General features: G+C 41.8%; 1 protein-coding gene and 1 long non-coding RNA gene across 2 annotated transcripts; one reads left to right on the top strand and one right to left on the bottom strand.

Moving 5' to 3' along the window:
* Positions 1-566: 566 nt before the first annotated feature.
* lpcat4 (lysophosphatidylcholine acyltransferase 4) lies at positions 567-21916 on the top strand. The gene is made up of 13 exons (XM_082161604.1): positions 567-921; positions 11049-11412; positions 11909-12021; positions 15892-15952; positions 16157-16215; positions 16507-16541; positions 16640-16694; positions 16809-16891; positions 18648-18773; positions 18996-19149; positions 19237-19329; positions 20520-20655; positions 21360-21916. The coding sequence occupies exons 1-13, from the start codon at positions 844-846 to the stop codon at positions 21530-21532; spliced, it is 1530 nt and encodes a 509-aa protein (XP_082017730.1). The 5' UTR covers positions 567-843; the 3' UTR covers positions 21533-21916.
* LOC309492635 lies at positions 2679-5533 on the bottom strand. Its single transcript, XR_014203623.1, has 3 exons — positions 5291-5533; positions 3942-5136; positions 2679-2770 (listed from the first exon to the last, which is right to left on the bottom strand). It is a non-coding gene; the product is annotated as an uncharacterized lncRNA (long non-coding RNA).
* Positions 21917-22290: the final 374 nt, after the last annotated feature.

Genomic DNA, 22290 nt, shown 5'->3' with positions numbered 1-22290 from the left:
ATGTAATGCAGGAGAGATTTGTGGCTAGTGTTCGACTAAAGTTGAAAATAAATAATTGTAAATAATTAATTAATAAAATAATTGTAAATAGTTTATTTAAATAATTAATAATTTTCTTTTCTTCATCTTGTTTTTAAATAATTGAAAATAAAATCTTAAAAGCCAAATTGAAAAACATAAAATCCAGGAAAATGGGCCAAAAAGATTGATGACTTGTTGCACGTTTGTGTCAAATCATATCATAAAAATATAGTTTTTATCCCTGAACTATGGTGTTGGTTCTTCTTACAGCATTACACAGTGTGAGAGATATTTAAATCATCTCTGATTGCATTTAAAGGTATGAATTAATAAGTTAAGTCTTCTGGAAAAGTATGAAAACCTGTTGTGTTGTTGGAAGTGAAATGAAGTCTGAAATAATAATGAGTTTCTCTGGGCGTGGTTGAGTGGGCGGGGCCAGTGTGAGTGACGTATGTTGTGGGCGGGTCTAACCAATGGGCGTTGCCAAATCGAGTGATGTGTCCTGGGTCAAACTGTGTGTTTAGGGGGCGGGGCCGGTTAAGCGTGTGAATCTTCTCCAGTTTCTGTTACTTAAGTTAGTTGTGTGTGTGTATGTGTGTGTGTGCTGACCGTTCACGGAGGTCGAACGCGTTAGTTTAATTTTATATCAGTTTTACTTCGATGGGGTTGGGTTCGTGTCACATAAATACACTTGAAGTTTTGTTTTAGTGTCATCTGAACTTTTTATTCCCTCGTTTATTCGCACTGTTCCTTGTCGTTCTCCGAGAACGCAGTGATTCATCGGTTTATTGTGAAGTGTTTCAGCATTAGTGTGTGTTCGCCATGATGTTGAAGGATAAAGGACAAACTCCTCATCCGTTCGTTCATGAAGTGGATCTAACAGCTGCTCAGAGGGCTCAGGTGAGTGAGTAATTAGCTGGTAAAAGTTCTTTTGTCAAAAGAATAATCGTGCTTTAACGATATTTTAATTATTTTAAACGATTTATTTAAGTAGTGACACAGTGAACTAGATAAAGAGATCGGTTCTTTTAGCACGGGGGTTTCCAAACGTTTTGATGCCAATTAAGGACCCCAACATATGATCCCCTTGAAAGAGAAACCTTACTAAAATAAGGCATATATATATATATATATATATACACACACAAAAGAGAAGCTTACAGAAATATCATTGAAAGTATGTTCAGTGGAGATATTACACAATATTTTTCATCCAACAAAATGCATAAAACTATATCAATGAAATAAAATAAGCAGTTTTTAAATTGAACTGTAATCAAACGGCTGTCAGTCATCAGATTGTCAATGTATTTTCACAGCAGTGTGTGTTTTGATTGTATTAAAGTAAAAGTTTGTGCTTTAAATAGTTAGCATAATCCACATATGTCAGCTGTGTCATGTGTTGTGTTGTGATGTGGCCTAGAGCAACAGCCACACTGCAGCGTTGTGAAATCATACATCATTTTTTTGTTGTTTGCTTTGATCTTCGTCATTTAAAAGACTGGTAACTGGCATTTTGGAAGAAACTATGTTAATATTGACCGTGGTGAATTTTAATATGCTGCAAATCCGGTATTTCCTTTCTAATTAAGACTTTATACTATTTTCAGCTCACGGTCTTAGTCCTGTTTAAACTTTATGAAAACATCTTATTGTTCAGTCAGCTGGTCATGATTGCCAAATAAAGGGTTTATTTTACATTAACAACAAGCTTATTTTTCATGATCCCAGATATTGTACGAGTACTTGCCAAATAAATGGACATAAAATGTTGGTTTGAGTTTAAGATATTTCATTTAAGAGAGAAGCAAGAGCAGAGAGAAAACATATAAAACTAATCTAAACTGGTTTATGGTGTTATTTTGGACACTTTTTAAGAGAAATCAGCAAATCTTTGCAAGTTTGTTGCTGGTCCAAATTGGTTTGAATTAGTTGAACATTTGAAATCAAGTTATATCATCCATCTAGACCAGCTAATGACTATACATGACAGACTGGGTAGAAACAAACTAGCTAGAATCACAGTGGCTCGAAAGATTTACCCCGAAAGAATGGAAGTGAACTGTGACAACATGCCCCATAGGTGGATCTCATTGTAACATGACCATATGATGACAGATTAAAATGTTATCTGATCTAATCAAAAATATACAAACTAGGCAAACTAAAATATTTTGTCAATAAAATACAATTATAAAATAATGGCATTTTTTAATAATTAAAAACAAACTAATTTTTGAGTTTGACAACAAGCACACTGCAAAACACAGCTATACGACACAGGTCAAAACATAATAATAATAATAATAATAATAATAATGAGTCATTTCTGAACATTGACTCAGTCTTTATTCACCTTTTTCTCATGGTTTCTCAATAGAATTCATAAAAGTATAACATAGAATATCATAGTTCTAATAGTTGTCACATTGTAACGCAATGTGACAACATGCCCCGCCTGCACAACTGGGATTAAAACTGATATTTAAATAACAGATTGGAGATTAAAATAATATCAGATGTGTATAAATTTACATAAATACCAAAAACAGAGATGAAAATTTTACTTCAGTAAGAAATGTACTTTTCTATGGATAAATAAATATTATGTGATATTTTCCAAAGATTTTTTCTAATTTTGGCGCATTTTTCTTCTCTATATAGTTTTGATATGGCAACTAGTAAATGCACTAAGTTTTGTCATGCTGGCGTACACGTGTGGAAAGTTTTAAAACAAGTGTGCAGGGCTCTCAAGTTTTACCAAAAGCTCGGAGTGAGATCACATGCGGTTAGGGGAGGAGCCCTAATGGAGCCCCGCCCCCATATGTCCCCGCCCCCCAATTTTACCCATTGTTCATAATTAACCAGCCCAAATTGAAATTATAACAATTGGTAAATCTGATAAATGACAGAGCAATTCATCACATCAAATATACTCTTTAATGTTATATTTCAAAATGACAAATAAGTTATACAAAAATTACAAAAATATAACAAATTGCTCCAAACAGTTTGGAAAAACAAATCTTTTTGCATTTTGAATGTGTCTAGTCAAAATGGTATAATTATTTATTGTGTGGTGCATGGGACATTGTGAACAAATGACATATTAGAGTATTATTAAGGTGTGTGTGTGTGTGTGTGTGTGTGTGTGTGTACACAAGAGTACACACTCCAGCTTATGAAATGTGTTTTGTGTTTGAAAAATACAAATGCAATGGCAATGATTAATGTATGTTTTGACAGGATATAAAATATTACCCAGAGCACTCTGCTTTAATACATGTAGCCTTAATGTAACTAGAAAGACTATTAATACAGTATAATATATAATTTAAAATAAAATAAACAAATTTAAATGTATTTAAAATAAAATGAAGAAATACATCTTCATTCCTTCCCATACCCACTAACATTCCCTTAGTTTAAGAAAACGTAAGCTAGCCAAACTGAGCCAAAGCTTCTGGCCTGGTTGCAGAGTAGTTGTAGAGTTTTTGACTGCATCAATAATAATGTAAACGATGGGCAATATATTAAATGTTCTAGCCTAAAAATGTTAGACGAGCTTTCTTCCAACTTACCTTCTCCATCACGACGTGTGTTCGCGCGATGTTGTTGGTTACCTAGTAACGAACGTACGGTGGCCGAGAATGTTCCGTCAACTTCCGTGTGTTCGCGCATCTGTGTTGCCTTGTAATGAACGCAATCTGGCCGAGATACGTGCTGGCGGCAGGAAACTTCAATTTGTGTGCCTGCGCCTCGTATACAACGTTATATATAAAGCTCGCAGGACAACTTGGTTGGCATTGCCTTTTCAGCGTGAGAAATACACGGTGTGGCGTGTGAGCGTGTGAACTGGTTGAATTGCGTGTGTCTCACGCCCAATGCGTGAGACTTGAGAGCCCTAAGTGTGTTACAACGAGCCCCGAGTTAGTCTGTGCCCCGCTCACCCCTACGTGTGAACGTTAAACACGTACATCAGATCACATTTCTCCCACTGACAAATTTATGTTGGTAAAACATTATTGGAAGAGTGATTTGCAAGGTTTCTAAAATGTTAAAATGTCCAGTCCAGAGTTTACAAATGTTTAATCATTACACAATCAGGGGTCACAAACAATACCTTGCCTGCTATGGATTCAGGCTCTTGTTGTGCTGGTTTTGTTGGACCTGAGTGTGGCATTTGATACCATTGACCATAACATTCTTCTTCAACGGCTAGAATGTACTACAGTTGTTTTCTAGGACTTTTTCTGTAAATTTAGGGACATTTTCTTCATCATCTGCACCTGTTTTGTGTGGTGTTCCCCAGGGCTCTGTTTTGGGACCTTTATTGTTTTCCCTTTATATGCTTCCCTTCACCCACATGTTTTCAGAAATACAACATTTCATATCACTGTTATATGGAAGATTCTCAGTTATACCTTCCAGTAAGGCTTGACATCCCGGTTTCATTCCATGTAAATGATATCAAGAGGTGGATGACACAATTTTCTGCAGCTAAATGAGGATAAAACATAGGTTTTAATTCTAGGTTGTTACAGGACACATAAAGACTGAAAAGACTTTTATGACCCAGAAGGAATTTGCAGAAAGTTGTGAATCTCACTTAGGCTAATTCTTGTTGAGAAGGACAAATAAACCCTTTTAATCCTATATATTCTATATATAACCACTTGAGAAATGTAAACATTTATCCCATTTCCCTATGTGGTCATACATTCTTTTATAGTGCCTTTGATTGCCTATATATTAATCCTGTAAAGAATGTTTAATACCATTATATATTATAATACATTATTATATTAAGGTCGCATATGTATCATTCTGGGAACCTACTAACTGTTATTTTGATGAGCTGCATGATCACATCATATGTTGATACCTGTGCAGCATAGTAGTATTACAAGAATCTTTAATAGTTTATTCATCAGCAACCAATCCAGTTACAAATGCAAACGACCGGCTTGAGACAAAGGATCTTAAAAAGTGCCCTCCGAAAGCTTAAGTACGACTGGCTCTCTGAACCCCAGGAGGAGAGGCCATCCTCAGAGGTTAAACAGCCCCTGCACACGTCGTCTTCAATGAGATCTTCCTCAAAGACGTCACACACTGCTTTAAAGGTATAGCAGAGGATGTTTTACTTCCTGGTGGGTAGTCTAAACTATTGGTCCTCCTAATTGTCAATCATTCTAGTGAATCAATCAAACTTTTCAAAAAGTGGAGAGGGCGGGTCTTATCTAAAATTTTGAAAGATCCTCCGCTATACCTTTAAATATTTCTGATCTTGTGACACACTCTAAGCGCTGTAGGCTACATGCTAAGAAATAATTATTTTTCTGTGGCCATGAAAAATTCCCTTTTCTTAGAATCAATGAGTAATCAAAAGTGTTCGTTGCGCGATCTGATTAATTGATTGTAATATGAATGAAGCTTAATCAAGTTAAACCGATTAACTGATCCAAATATTCATAATTAATCATAAGTTATTTGTTACACTGGTCTCCCTCAATCTCCAAGACTTTTGATTGGGTCTAAAAAGAGGGACAAAAAAAAAAAAAAAAAAAAGACTCTACAAAGAAGACTTGAGACTCGACATGAAGAAGACTTGAGACTCGACATGAAGAAGACCTTGAGACTCGACATGAAGAAGACCTTGAGACTCGACATGAAGAAGACTTGAGACTCGACATGAAGAAGACTTGAGACTCGACATGAAGAAGACTTGAGACTCGACATGAGGAAGACTTGAGACTCGACATGAGGAAGACTTGAGACTCGACATGAGGAAGACTTGAGACTCGACATGAGGAAGACTTGAGACTCGACATGAGGAAGACTTGAGACTCGACATGAGGAAGACTTGAGACTCGACATGAGGAAGACTTGAGACTCGACATGAGGAAGACTTGAGACTCGACATGAGGAAGACTTGAGACTCGACATGAGGAAGACTTGAGACTCGAGGAAGACTTGAGACTCGACATGAGGAAGACTTGAGACTCGACATGAGGAAGACTTGAGACTCGACATGAGGAAGACTTGAGACTCGACATGAGGAAGACTTGAGACTCGACATGATGAAGACTTGAGACTCGACATGAAGAAGACTTGAGACTTGACTCAACATGAGGAAGAATTGAGACTCGACATGAGGAAGACTTGAGACTCGACATGAAGAAGACTTGAGACTTGACTCAACATGAGGAAGACTTGAGACTCGACATGAAGACTTGAGACTCGACATGAAGACTTGAGACTCGACATGAAGACTTGAGACTCGACATGAAGACTTGAGACTCGACATGAAGACTTGAGACTCGACATGAAGACTTGAGACTCGACATGAAGACTTGAGACTTGACTCAACATGAAGAAGACTTGAGACTCGACATGAGGAAGACTTGAGACTCGACATGAGGAAGACTTGAGACTCGACATGAGGAAGACTTGAGACTCGACATGAGGAAGACTTGAGACTCGACATGAGGAAGACTTGAGACTCGACATGAGGAAGACTTGAGACTCGACATGAAGAAGACTTGAGACTTGACTCAACATGAGGAAGACTTGAGACTCGACATGAGGAAGACTTGAGACTCGACATGAAGACTTGAGACTCGACATGAAGACTTGAGACTTGACTCAACATGAGGAAGACTTGAGACTCGACATGAGGAAGACTTGAGACTCGACATGAAGACTTGAGACTCGACATGAAGACTTGAGACTCGACATGAGGAAGACTTGAGACTCGACATGAGGAAGACTTGAGACTCGACATGAGGAAGACTTGAGACTCGACATGAGGAAGACTTGAGACTCGACGAAGAAGACTTGAGACTTGACTCAACATGAGGAAGACTTGAGACTCGACATGAGGAAGACTTGAGACTCGACATGAAGACTTGAGACTCGACATGAAGACTTGAGACTTGACTCAACATGAGGAAGACTTGAGACTCGACATGAGGAAGACTTGAGACTCGACATGAAGACTTGAGACTCGACATGAAGACTTGAGACTTGACTCAACATGAGGAAGACTTGAGACTCGACATGAGGAAGACTTGAGACTCGACATGAGGAAGACTTGAGACTCGACATGAGGAAGACTTGAGACTCGACATGAGGAAGACTTGAGACTCGACATGAGGAAGACTTGAGACTCGACATGAGGAAGACTTGAGACTCGACATGAGGAAGACTTGAGACTCGACATGAAGAAGACTTGAGACTCGACATGAAGAAGACTTGAGACTTGACTCAACATGAGGAAGACTTGAGACTCGACATGAGGAAGACTTGAGACTCGACATGAGGAAGACTTGAGACTCGACATGAGGAAGACTTGAGACTTGACTCAACATGAAGAAGACTTGAGACTCGACATGAGGAAGACTTGAGACTTGACTCAACATGAGGAAGACTTGAGACTCGACATGAAGAAGACTTGAGACTCGACATGAGGAAGACTTGCGACTCGACATGAGGAAGACTTGAGACTCGACATGAGGAAGACTTGAGACTCGACATGAAGAAGACTTGAGACTCGACATGAGGAAGACTTGAGACTCGACATGAGGAAGACTTGAGACTCGACATGAGGAAGACTTGAGACTCGACATGAGGAAGACTTGAGACTCGACATGAGGAAGACTTGAGACCCGACATGAGGAAGACTTGAGACTCGACATGAGGAAGACTTGAGACTCGACATGAAGAAGACTTGAGACTCGACATGAAGAAGACTTGAGACTTGACTCAACATGAGGAAGACTTGAGACTCGACATGAGGAAGACTTGAGACTCGACATGAAGAAGACTTGAGACTTGACTCAACATGAGGAAGACTTGAGACTCGACATGAGGAAGACTTGAGACTCGACATGAGGAAGACTTGAGACTCGACATGAAGAAGACTTGAGACTTGACTCAACATGAGGAAGACTTGAGACTCGACATGAGGAAGACTTGAGACTCGACATGAGGAAGACTTGAGACTCGACATGAGGAAGACTTGAGACTCGACATGAGGAAGACTTGAGACTCGACATGAGGAAGACTTGAGACTCGACATGAAGAAGACTTGAGACTCGACATGAGGAAGACTTGAGACTCGACATGAAGAAGACTTGAGACTCGACATGAGGAAGACTTGCGACTCGACATGAGGAAGACTTGAGACTCGACATGAGGAAGACTTGAGACTCGACATGAAGAAGACTTGAGACTCGACATGAGGAAGACTTGAGACTCGACATGAGGAAGACTTGAGACTCGACATGAGGAAGACTTGAGACTCGACATGAGGAAGACTTGAGACTCGACATGAGGAAGACTTGAGACCCGACATGAGGAAGACTTGAGACTCGACATGAGGAAGACTTGAGACTCGACATGAAGAAGACTTGAGACTCGACATGAAGAAGACTTGAGACTTGACTCAACATGAGGAAGACTTGAGACTCGACATGAGGAAGACTTGAGACTCGACATGAAGAAGACTTGAGACTTGACTCAACATGAGGAAGACTTGAGACTCGACATGAGGAAGACTTGAGACTCGACATGAGGAAGACTTGAGACTCGACATGAGGAAGACTTGAGACTCGACATGAAGAAGACTTGAGACTTGACTCAACATGAGGAAGACTTGAGACTCGACATGAGGAAGACTTGAGACTCGACATGAGGAAGACTTGAGACTCGACATGAGGAAGACTTGAGACTCGACATGAGGAAGACTTGAGACTCGACATGAAGAAGACTTGAGACTCGACATGAGGAAGACTTGAGACTCGACATGAGGAAGACTTGAGACTCGACATGAGGAAGACTTGAGACTCGACATGAGGAAGACTTGAGACTCGACATGAGGAAGACTTGAGACTCGACATGAGGAAGACTTGAGACTCGACATGAAGAAGACTTGAGACTTGACTCAACATGAGGAAGACTTGAGACTCGACATGAGGAAGACTTGAGACTCGACATGAGGAAGACTTGAGACTCGACATGAGGAAGACTTGAGACTCGACATGAGGAAGACTTGAGACTCGACATGAGGAAGACTTGAGACTCGACATGAAGACTTGAGACTCGACATGAGGAAGACTTGAGACTCGACATGAAGAAGACTTGAGACTCGACATGAGGAAGACTTGAGACTCGACATGAGGAAGACTTGAGACTCGACATGAGGAAGACTTGAGACTCGACATGAGGAAGACTTGAGACTCGACATGAGGAAGACTTGAGACTCGACATGAGGAAGACTTGAGACTCGACATGAAGAAGACTTGAGACTCGACATGAGGAAGACTTGAGACTTGACTCAACATGAGGAAGACTTGAGACTCGACATGAGGAAGACTTGAGACTCGACATGAGGAAGACTTGAGACTCGACATGAGGAAGACTTGAGACTCGACATGAAGAAGACTTGAGACTTGACTCAACATGAGGAAGACTTGAGACTCGACATGAGGAAGACTTGAGACTCGACATGAGGAAGACTTGAGACTCGACATGAAGAAGACTTGAGACTTGACTCAACATGAGGAAGACTTGAGACTCGACATGAGGAAGACTTGAGACTCGACATGAGGAAGACTTGAGACTCGACATGAGGAAGACTTGAGACTCGACATGAAGAAGACTTGAGACTCGACATGAGGAAGACTTGAGACTTGACTCGACATGAGGAAGACTTGAGACTTGACTCAACATGAGGAAGACTTGAGACTCGACATGAAGAAGACTTGAGACTCGACATGAGGAAGACTTGAGACTTGACTCGACATGAGGAAGACTTGAGACTTGACTCAACATGAGGAAGACTTGAGACTCGACATGAGGAAGACTTGAGACTCGACATGAGGAAGACTTGAGACTCGACATGAGGAAGACTTGAGACTCGACATGAGGAAGACTTGAGACTCGACATGAGGAAGACTTGAGACTCGACATGAAGAAGACTTGAGACTTGACTCAACATGAGGAAGACTTGAGACTCGACATGAGGAAGACTTGAGACTCGACATGAGGAAGACTTGAGACTCGACATGAAGAAGACTTGAGACTCGACATGAGGAAGACTTGAGACTTGACTCGACATGAGGAAGACTTGAGACTCGACATGAGGAAGACTTGAGACTCGACATGAGGAAGACTTGAGACTCGACATGAGGAAGACTTGAGACTCGACATGAGGAAGACTTGAGACTCGACATGAGGAAGACTTGAGACTCGACATGAGGAAGACTTGAGACTCGACATGAGGAAGACTTGAGACTCGACATGAAGAAGACTTGAGACTCGACATGAGGAAGACTTGAGACTTGACTCGACATGAGGAAGACTTGAGACTCGACATGAGGAAGACTTGAGACTCGACATGAGGAAGACTTGAGACTCGACATGAGGAAGACTTGAGACTCGACATGAAGAAGACTTGAGACTTGACTCAACATGAGGAAGACTTGAGACTCGACATGAGGAAGACTTGAGACTCGACATGAAGAAGACTTGAGACTTGACTCAACATGAGGAAGACTTGAGACTCGACATGAGGAAGACTCGACATGAGGAAGACTTGAGACTCGACATGAGGAAGACTTGAGACTCGACATGAGGAAGACTTGAGACTCGACATGAGGAAGACTTGAGACTCGACATGAGGAAGACTTGAGACTCGACATGAGGAAGACTTGAGACTCGACATGAGGAAGACTTGAGACTTGACTCAACATGAAGAAGACTTGAGACTCGACATGAGGAAGACTTGAGACTTGACTCAACATGAAGAAGACTTGAGACTCGACATGAGGAAGACTTGCGACTCGACATGAGGAAGACTTGAGACTCGACATGAAGAAGACTTGAGACTTGACTCGACATGAGGAAGACTTGAGACTCGACATGAGGAAGACTTGAGACTCGACATGAGGAAGACTTGAGACTCGACTTAAACTTGAGCCATGTGACTTATCTGACCAATGAAACGCCTCTGATGTCTCTCTCAGGGCCTCATTCTGGGCGTGGTCCTGTTTCCGGTCCGCGTCACCCTCGCCACCCTCTTCTTCCTGCTCATGTGGCCCATCGCTCGCTTGCGATTGGCCGGCCTGTCGGAGGCGGAGCGGGCGGAGCCTGTGCAGGGATGGCGTCGCGGGCTCTTCCACCACATCATACTCTTCCTCAGCCGGGCCGTCTTCTTCTCCGTGGGCTTCTTGTGGATTAAGGTCCGAGGGCGTCAGGCGGGCCTGAGGGAAGCTCCGGTCTTGGCCGTGGCGCCTCACAGCGGTTTCCTGGACATGCTGGTTCTGTGCGCGACGGGCCTGCCCACCGTTGTGTCTCGATCCGAGAACTCCAAGCTCCCTGTTGTAGGAGGTGAGGTGAAGGTGCTGGAACTGAACCAATGCTTTTATAAAGCACTGCATTGATGATGTATTTCTGTTAGCCAACCATATACTCACCCTGCTTCCCCCAACAAACTCAATAGGACTTTCCATTGGGTCAGAAAATAAACTTTGTTTACAAAGTTTATGATTCCTACACGTTTTGTTCATTATGATAATTTTCGAAAATTATCTCAAGTTTTGAAGCATAAATAAAAAATAATTAAAAAAAAGCATAAATGTATGACTTCTCTGAGCTTCATCAACTCCTTCAGTCTTTATTTACACTTATTTTCCATGAAAGTTTGGGCTTTAAGGTTTATTAGACTATAATAACCCTGGTTGTATGTAACTTTGGATAAAAGCTTCTGCTAAATGAATAAATAGATACCAAGTTTTACTGTAGTTGTGGATCATTTTTGTAAATATCTGTTCAAACTATTCAAACACACATTTGAAATCTGTGATGATCTGTGTGTCCGACCCAGCGCTGTTGGAGTTTAATCAGGCGGTGTTGGTGAGTCGGAAAGATCCTGAATCCAGGAAGAAATGTGTGTCTCAGATCCGTGAGAGAGTCACATCAGACGGCCGCTGGCCTCAGGTACATTCACTCACGCATTCACTCACTCACTCACTCACTCACTCACTCACTCACTCACTGGTTCACTCACTCACTCACTCACTCACTCACTCACTGGTTCACACATTCACTCACTCACTCACACACTGGTTCACGCATTCCCTCACTCACTCACTCACTGGTTCACGCATTCACTCACTCACTGGTTCACGCATTCACTCACTCACTCACTCACACACTGGTTCACGCATTCACTCACTCACTCACTCACACACTGGTTCATGCATTCACTCACTCACTGGTTCACGCATTCACTCACTCACTCACTGGTTCACACATTCACTCACTGGTTCACACATTCACTCACTCACTCACTCACTCACTCACTGGTTCACGCATTCACTCACTCACTCACTGGTTCACGCATTCACTCACTCACACACTGGTTCACGCATTCACTCACTCACACACTGGTTCACGCATTCACTCACTCACTCACTGGTTCACACATTCACTCACTCACACACTGGTTCACGCATTCACTCACTCACTCACTGGTTCACACATTCACTCACTCACTCACTCACTCACTGGTTCACACATTCACTCACTCACTCACTCACTCACTGGTTCACGCATTCACTCACTCACTCACTGGTTCACGCATTCACTCACTCACACACTGGTTCACGCATTCACTCACTCACACTGGTTCACACATTCACTCACTCACTGGTTCACACATTCACTCACTCACTGGTTCACTCACTCACTCACTCACTCACTGGTTCACGCATTCACTCACTCACTCACTGGTTCACGCATTCACTCACTCACACACTGGTTCACGCATTCACTCACTCACACACTGGTTCACGCATTCACTCACTCACTCACTCACTTGTTCACGCATTCACTCACTCACACACTGGTTCACGCATTCACTCACTCACTCACTCACTCACTCACACACACTGGTTCACGCATTCACTCACTCACTCACACACACGTTCACGCATTCACTCACTCACACACTGGTTCACGCATTCACTCACTCACTCACTCACACTGGTTCACGCATTCACTCACTCACTCACTCACACACTGGTTCACGCATTCACTCACTCACTCACACACTGGTTTACGCATTCACTCACTCACTCACTCACTCACACACTGGTTCCCGCATTCACTCACTCACTCACTGGTTCACGCATTCATTCACTCACTCACTCACTCACTCACTCACACTGGTTCACACATTCACTCACTCACTCACACACTGGTTCACACATTCACTCACTCACTCACACACTGGTTCACACATTCATTCACTCACTCACACACTGGTTCACACATTCACACACACACACACACACACTGGTTCACACATTCACTCACTCACACACTGGTTCACACATTCACACACTGGTTCACACATTCATTCACTCACTCACTCACACACTGGTTCACGCATTCACTCACTCAATCACTCACTCACTGGTTCACGCATTCACTCACTCACTCACTGGTTCACGCATTCACTCACTCACTCACTGGTTCACGCATTCACTCACTCACTCACTGGTTCACGCATTCACTCACTCACTCACTGGTTCACGCATTCACTCACTCACTCACACACTGGTTCACGCATTCACACACTGGTTCACGCATTCACTCACTCACTCACACACTGGTTCACGCATTCACTCACTGGTTCACGCATTCACTCACTCACTCGTTCACACATTCACTAACTCACACATTCACTCACTCACTCACTCACTGGTTCACACATTCACTCACTCACTCACTCACACACTGGTTCACATATTCACTCACTCACACACTGGTTCACGCATTCACTCACTCACTCACTCACACTGGTTCACGCATTCACTCACTCACTCACTCACACACTGGTTCACGCATTCACTCACTCACTCACACACTGGTTTACGCATTCACTCACTCACTCACTCACACACTGGTTCACACATTCACTCACTCACACACTGGTTCACACATTCACTCACACACACACTGGTTCACACATTCACTCACACACACACTGGTTCACACATTCACTCACACACACACTGGTTCACACATTCACTCACTCACTCACACACTGGTTCACACATTCACTCACTCACTCACACACTGGTTCACGCATTCACTCACTCACTCACTGGTTCACGCATTCACTCACTCACTCACTCACTCACTCGTTCACACATTCACTAACTCACATTCACTCACTCACTCACACACTGGTTCACACATTCACTCACTCACTCACTCACACACACACTGGTTCACATATTCACTCACTCACACACTGGTTCACACATTCACTCACTCACACACTGGTTCACACATTCACTCACACACACACTGGTTCACACATTCACTCACACACACACTGGTTCACACATTCACTCACTCACACACACACTGGTTCACGCATTCACTCACTCAATCACTCACTCACTGGTTCACGCATTCACTCACTCACTCACTCACTGGTTCACGCATTCACTCACTCACTCACACACTGGTTCACGCATTCACTCACTCACTCACTGGTTCACGCATTCACTCACTCATTCACTCGTTCACACATTCACTAACTCACACGCTGGTTCACGCATTCACTCACTCACTCACTCACTCACTCACACACTGGTTCACGCATTCACTCACTCACTCACTGGTTCACGCATTCTCACTCACACGCTGGTTCACACATTCACTCACTCACTCACTCACACACTGGTTCACACATTCACTTACTCACACACTGGTTCACACATTCACTCACTCACACACACACTGGTTCACACATTCACTCACTCACTCACACACTGGTTCAAACATTCACTCACTCACACACTGGTTCACGCATTCACTCACTCACTCACTCACTCAATCACTCACTCACTCACTCACTGGTTCATGCATTCACTCACTCACTCACTCACTCACTGGTTCACGCATTCACTCACTCACTCACTCACTCACTGGTTCACGCATTCACTCACTCACTCACTCGTTCACACATTCACTAACTCACACGCTGGTTCACGCATTCACTCACTCACTCACTCACTCACTCACACACTGGTTCACGCATTCACTCACTCACTCACTCACTGGTTGACGCATTCTCACTCACACGCTGGTTCACGCATTCATTCACTCACTCACATGCTGGTTCACGCATTCACTCACTCACTCACTCACTCACACACTGGTTCACGCATTCACTCACTCACGCATTCACTCACTCACTCACTCACTCACTGGTTCACGCACTCACTCACACACTGGTTCACACATTCACTCACTCACTCACACACTGGTTCATGCATTCACTCACTCACACACTGGTTCACGCATTCACTCACTCACACGCTGGTTCACGCATTCATTCACTCACTCACTCACTCACTGGTTCACGCATTCACTCACTCAAGCATTCTCACTCACTCACTCACTGGTTCACGCACTCACTCACACACTGGTTCACACATTCACTCACTCACTCACACACTGGTTCACGCATTCACTCACTCACTCACTCACACACTGGTTCACGCATTCACTCACTCACTCGCTGGTTCACGCATTCATTCATTCACTCACTCACTCACACGCTGGTTCACGCATTCATTCACTCACTCACTCACTTACACACTGGTTCACGCATCACTCACTCACTCACTCACTCACTCACTCACTCACACACTGGTTCACTCACTCCTCTCTCACACACACACACACACACACACACACACACACAGACAGTGACTCAACAGCTCCTGTGTAACACGTTTGTCACGTCCTGTTGTTTGATCTCATTTTGTGCTCCATTTCTCTTGGCAGATGCTCATGTTTCCAGAGGGAACAACTACTAATGGCCGAGCTCTTCTCAAATTCAAACCTGGTACGATCACACACACACATTTTATATTCACATAGAAAACAGCTGTTTTACATTGTAATCATATTTCACTGTTTGTACTGTATTTGTGATCAAATAAATGCAGCCTTGGTGAGCAGAAGAGACTTAGACACATTAAAAAAATAAAGTAGTAATTATGGAATTATTGATAATAGTTTTTGTGTGAATATCATGTCGTGTGAACAGGTGCGTTTCTGGCTGGAGTTCCTGTTCAGCCCGTCTTGCTTCACTATCCCAGTGAACCGGTGAGTCTGCAGCAGAAATGCCTTCACCGGCTAAAATTAGCAGCGATTATGTAACAGAAAACCAAGCGATGACTATATATATATATATGTGTGTGTGTGTGTGTGTGTGCTTGACTGAAGCTGAAATAGATGATGAGAGCACAGGACAGTAAAACCACACTCATTCTCAAATCCTCATATGTATATATATATATGAGAGTGAATGTGTGTGTGTAAGAGAGAGTGTGACAGTGTGTGAGTGTATTTCACACTTATATATACATATATAAAACATTCCTTAAATCTTTGCAGGACACAGTTCGGTGGACTTGGAAAGGATTGTCGTGGTAAGAATAATTTTTATTTTTGATATATTTGTATTTTATTATACATTATATTTATTTTTACTGGTTTCGTCTGGTTTCATCTGGTTTCGTCTCCTCAGGCTCGGCGCTCTCTGGCACACCACCTCTCAGATCTATACCAGCGTTACTGTGGAGGTGGGCGGACTTCATTTGATTGACACGAACGAGAGCCAATCACGTCCAGCACTGTTACAGCTGTGATCAATAGAATCTCACTCAGTAATCCTTCTCTGCTCTGACTGGTTCTAGTTCCTGCCCGTCTACACGCCGTCACAGGAGGAGAAGGAAAACCCGGACTTATATGCTGAGAATGTACAGAAACTCATGGCCAAGTGAGTCACGAGACACACGCTCACAGTGGAACCATATACAGCTGTAATGGACATGATTCATCCCCACTGCAAATCAGGTTTATTGGCAAAATGTAATAAAAGTTTTGGTAAAGTTTTGTAAAAATTTAAGTTTTGGAGATATAAGCTTTTAAAATTAGTCTCTCACTTCCGCTAAAATGAATCACAGATTTTTATGACGTCACCGCTTCTCATCACATCTCCTGTCCAATCAAATGCTCTCTAGAATCTAAAGCTCCGTCCCCTCTGCTATAAACACCACCTGGCCGAAGCGACCGTTGACACGTAACAGAGCAATTTGTGTTTGAGATTGTACGTTCCAACTGTAATTTGTTAATTAAATGGCTAGAGTTTATTCACACGTCTACTATTGAATCCAACGTTTCAACAGCGCTCAGATTCACTTCCATGGTGCTGTCGAGTACGACTCGCAGTCTGTGAGGTTAACTAAACGCTATTGGCTATTTGAAAAGGGGGAGGAGCCATTCAATGTATCCCGCCTTAGCTTCCTGTTTCAGTGGAAATTACGTCAACGCATCAAACAAACCTGCGCTAAACACATGCCAGAACTCCAAGACTACACCACTAATGACCCAAGCGCGCAAGAAAAGTGCTCAAAATCGAACTTTTGGTCCCTCTGGATCAGCGGTGTGTCTGGAGGAGGAAGAATGAAGCATAAGCTGTGAAGAGCACTGTGGATCAGTAATGCTCTGCGGCTGCTTTATATCCTCCGGCTCTGGAAACCTGCAGCGTGTGGAAGGAGAGATGGTTCACGGAAGTTTCAGGAGATCCTGGGAGAAAACGTCATGGACCTCCAACATGACCGTGATCCCAAGCATTCCTCAGATTCCACCCAGGCTTGGTTGCAGAAGAAGTCCTGGGAGATACAGTGGCATCACAGTCAACTGACTCGAACCCCATTGAAAATCTCTATTTGAAGAAGGCCTGAACTGGAGGCCATTGCTCATGAGGAACGGGCTCAGATCCCTCAGAAACAGAAGCTGAGTCTGGTTATACACCTCGTCTGCAGCAGAAGTGTGTTCTACGGAGTGCTGAAGATGCTTGACATGAAGGGGGTGAATAGTTTTGAGGCTGCAGAAGTCATTACAAGTTGCATTTTCTGTTGAATGTGGGGAAACCACTTGAAACATTTGTTGTGTTGAGCCATTTCGGATACTTTTGTTTGATCTGTTCATTGCAAACAGCTGGAAGTCTGTACATGTTCCCAATAAACCTGATTTGCAATCGGGGGGTGAATAATTTTAATCACAACTGTACGTGACTGGTTGAAACGCTTCACAAAGACAGCAGCTTTTACATTAGCATGTTGCTAAACTAACAATAGTTAGTGAATCGTGCATTCATAATCACAGGATTTACCTATATTTTATAAAGTATTTTTGATATTTAATGAAATATATGTATAATGTGTGCAACAGGGTTAGTATCAAACTAAAACCATAAAAAAAATTTGTAATAACATTTTTATTTTATTTTCAACTATTTCTAATTTTCATTTAGAAAAAACAAACAATAAAAATGCCAATAATACAACAAATATTTTTTTATTTTTTTTAAACTATAGTAGTATCTCAATTATATTAAAATATGACTGGTGTTATTTTAGTATTATTTATATACTACTATTACAGTATAAATCTACAGCTCCAATAACGTTTACTGTATAATTAGTGTACGTTGTGTTTAACCTGTAATATTGCTATTGTGATATCCTCAGAGCTCTCGGTGTTCCCGCCACGGATTATGTGATGGAGGGACGCTTTCCTGTTAAGAAGCTTGGAAAACTTTCGCTTCCACTGGAACCTCCGGCTCAGGAGACACTCAAACTGCTCCATAAACACAGGTGTGAGAGTGAGAGTGAGAGTGAGAGTGAGAGTGAGTGAGAGAGTGAGTGAGAGTGTGTATTTCTGTGTGTGTGTGTGTGAGTGTGAGTGTATTTCTGTGTGTGTGTGTGTGTGTGTGTGTGTGTGTGTGTGTGAGTGTGTATTTCTGTGTAAGAGAGTGTGTGTGTGTTCAGTCTCTGTCTACCCATTTGTCTCACACTCTTTCATCTCCTCTTCTGCAGTCTCACGAACGCTCGAGTGGAGACCATGATGAACGACATGATTGACAGCTGTCACTCAGGCCAGAGCGCCATGGTAACAGCCGATCACCTGACCTCTATTTTGGGACTCAAAGACAGAAAGACGGCAGTGAAGATCTGCTCGCTTTACTCAAAGGTAATGGTGTGTGTTTGTGTGTGAGAGAGAGAGAGAGAGATTAATGATGAGGTGTGTATTAGTGTGAGCATCAGTGTGTGTTTGCAGGATGATGCGGTGGACATGAGGCAGGTTTGTCTGAGTGTGTCGGCCGTGTCTGGCTTCAGGAGTCTGGAGTCTCTCATACACACGGCGTTCACGGTGAGTGTGTTCATGGGTGTGTCGCGTCATAAACTCGTGTTACACAAGCTGTTTGTTCTGGCTGTATGTTATAAAGAGTGCTGGGAAATACTGACAGCAGGGCCAGAAACGCTCTCAGGCGAGCTGTTTAGTGGCATATATATATATATATATATTTAACGCATGTTTGAGACAAACATCTTCCACATCTGTAATGAGAATCATTTATAAATCTATTTACAAAAAAACGAGAAGGTCTCGCTGCAGTTTTACACCAAAACAAAAGATTTATGGTTTAATGTTTTGAAAGCAAATAAATGATGAAGATAGTACTAAATATTATAATTTATTATATAATTTATACTAATATACAATTTTGTATTGTAAAATGAAATATTATTATTAAACTTAACAGTTCAATAATATCAGTTTCAATAAAAATATATTTCTTTATTGATTTGTTTCATAAAATTATGAACTAATAAAAACCTAAAAATAATAAATTATTCCTGTCACGATACAAAACCATATATAATAAAAAAAATTTTTTAAATAGAAATAGGCCCAATATTATTTACTTTAATTCTGTGAAAATGTACATTATAAATAACTAAATATATAAATAATGTAATATAACTGCAATATAATTTAGCTTATTTGGATGGCAAAATGTAATCGAAATTGCACAATTATTGCAGTTTTCTCCGATAATTGCTCCGATAATTTTATTGTTCCATAAACACAACAGTGGAAAGAGATTTAATTTAAAACTTAATAAAACAAAAAAATTAGGGATTCACAGATATGACCATTTTGGCCAATTGTAATAATTCTTTATATCTGAAAGCTGATAACCGATATATTGGCCGATAAATCTAAATCCAAATTTTTATAATTTTTAATGTTAAGTGACTCAGCTGAAGGAAATAATACATTATTTATCAGCTTTAATATATCGGCCAATCAGACCGATAACGATACCATTAAAAATGTACATATATCGGTCGATACCGATATTGTGCCGATATATCGTGCATCCCTAAAAACAATATATGGAAAAATAATCTCAATATGATTTTTGGGTGATATTCATGCAATTAGATTCCATTAGAGTCTGTTTTCAATTAAATCATGCGGAGAATAGTTATGGCCGTCTCTCAATGCAACGCATTCCTCAAGAGTTTAAATCCTAATTTGTCGTCTGTTCGCAGTGGTTCGACACGGACCAGGATGGGTTTCTGAGCGCAGACGATCTGTCCGGCCTGATGGGGGCGCTGGTGGGAATCCCGCAGTACGATATAGGAGAGATGTTCTCAGCGCTGACCACCAGGGGGCGACCTACTGAGGGTAAAAAGCTTTTCGTTGTAAAAAATCGTTGTAAAATGGGACGGTCTCGCCTATAAACGAATGCTTTTTTGTTGCGAGCGGCAGTTACGTTTGTGTTTAAAGTTATTACATTTCCTGACCACAAAACAGGGTTTACAACCTGTCTAAATGTGTTCACCTAGGTCTATGATGTACATATCTATATAATCACATCTTAGTTTTATTGTCAATAATTGTATCCCTTAAAACTCATCTTTGATCACCAAAATTACATATTTAAATGTTTTTTCCTTTAAAATATCTTGAATGTAACTCGACACCCTTGCCTCATGTAGTATGCGTGGTTCTATGAATATGCAAATGAGCCCCGCCTCCACTCACTCACTCAGCTCAGAGATCCACTGGTTGACGATCACACGTTGATCTGATTGGTTACAAGGTAGTTTGTGACGTCAGAAACACCAGCGATTTCAAAGTGTGTTTTTGAGACTGTCTTTGGTTCACTGCAGTTTTAAGGAGGAAATACTCAGCAATGCTGTCGACTTATGAACTTACACATGGTTTGTCTTAAAGCTTATTAAAAACACCACATAGACACAAACAATTCGAGTTAGCAGAAAGATGTGCCCACTACTTCTAACGCAGCCTAATGTTCATTCAGCTAAGATGATAACGGTGGTATTTTAATATCGAATGCTAACTGGTTTTGTGTTCACCTCCTAAAGCTTCTCTGCAGGACTTACTGATGACGCATCCAGTTTATCGGAAAGTCTTTACAGAGTATCTCCGTTCCAATGGGCTCGCTGACGGAAATCACAATGGCATTCCCAATGGGAAGCTCAACTGCAACAACGGGATTTATAACGGCTACGGATCGACCAATAGGAAGTCAGACTGAGGGGCGTCGCTCGGTCGATAGCAATGTCGCAATACTGGAACGAACGTCCCACTGCATGTGCAATAACTGTGTGTGATATGAAGCTGTGTGTGAAAGGGTTACGTTTACATGTGTGCGAGTGATTCATCTGTGCTGTATCATGTCTATCTGGGCGCTGGGAATGACACTGTGAGAATATAACACTAAATGAATGTGCCTTGGAACAAGTACCTATATATATTTTATAAATGATTATGCTTGAAGGATCTGTATGTGTATTTAAAAGTGTATATTTTTGTCATTTTAAACTGCAAGTTGGAAACACCAAACACATTTATACTGTCAAAGACCTCTGATGATGTGTCATATTATTTTATACTTTAATATATTAAAATCTTAAATGAAGACGTGATGATTCCTGTCTTTATTCGAACCTTCTCGAACATGTATGTCGGTTTGAAGGAGTTTTGGTGGTTTGATCGTCGGCTCTTCTACTCAAGTCTCTGAGTTTTTGCAGAACTATGCCCCCTCTGGCGGCAAGCGAAACTGCAGCCAGAAGTGTGCACGCTCACGGACAAAAGACAAAAAAACTGAGAGACAAAAAAACTCTTTTTTTATCTTACGTGGAGTTTGCGTTGGTGTTTGAAATGAACTACAAGCCGGTCTCTTAGATTCCATCTTCTACGGAGAATGGCGGAGAATACACAAACCTGCCAGACATAGCCAGGTGAGCGTGCCGTGAACGCGCATGACGTCACGCCCAGTCTAAAATTCCGGCC

This window comes from Leuciscus leuciscus (genome assembly GCF_965113295.1).
Source record: "Leuciscus leuciscus genome assembly, chromosome: 2".
In the NCBI taxonomy this organism is placed as follows: Eukaryota; Metazoa; Chordata; class Actinopteri; order Cypriniformes; family Leuciscidae; genus Leuciscus; species Leuciscus leuciscus.
This window is presented reverse-complemented; position numbering and strand designations above follow the sequence as displayed.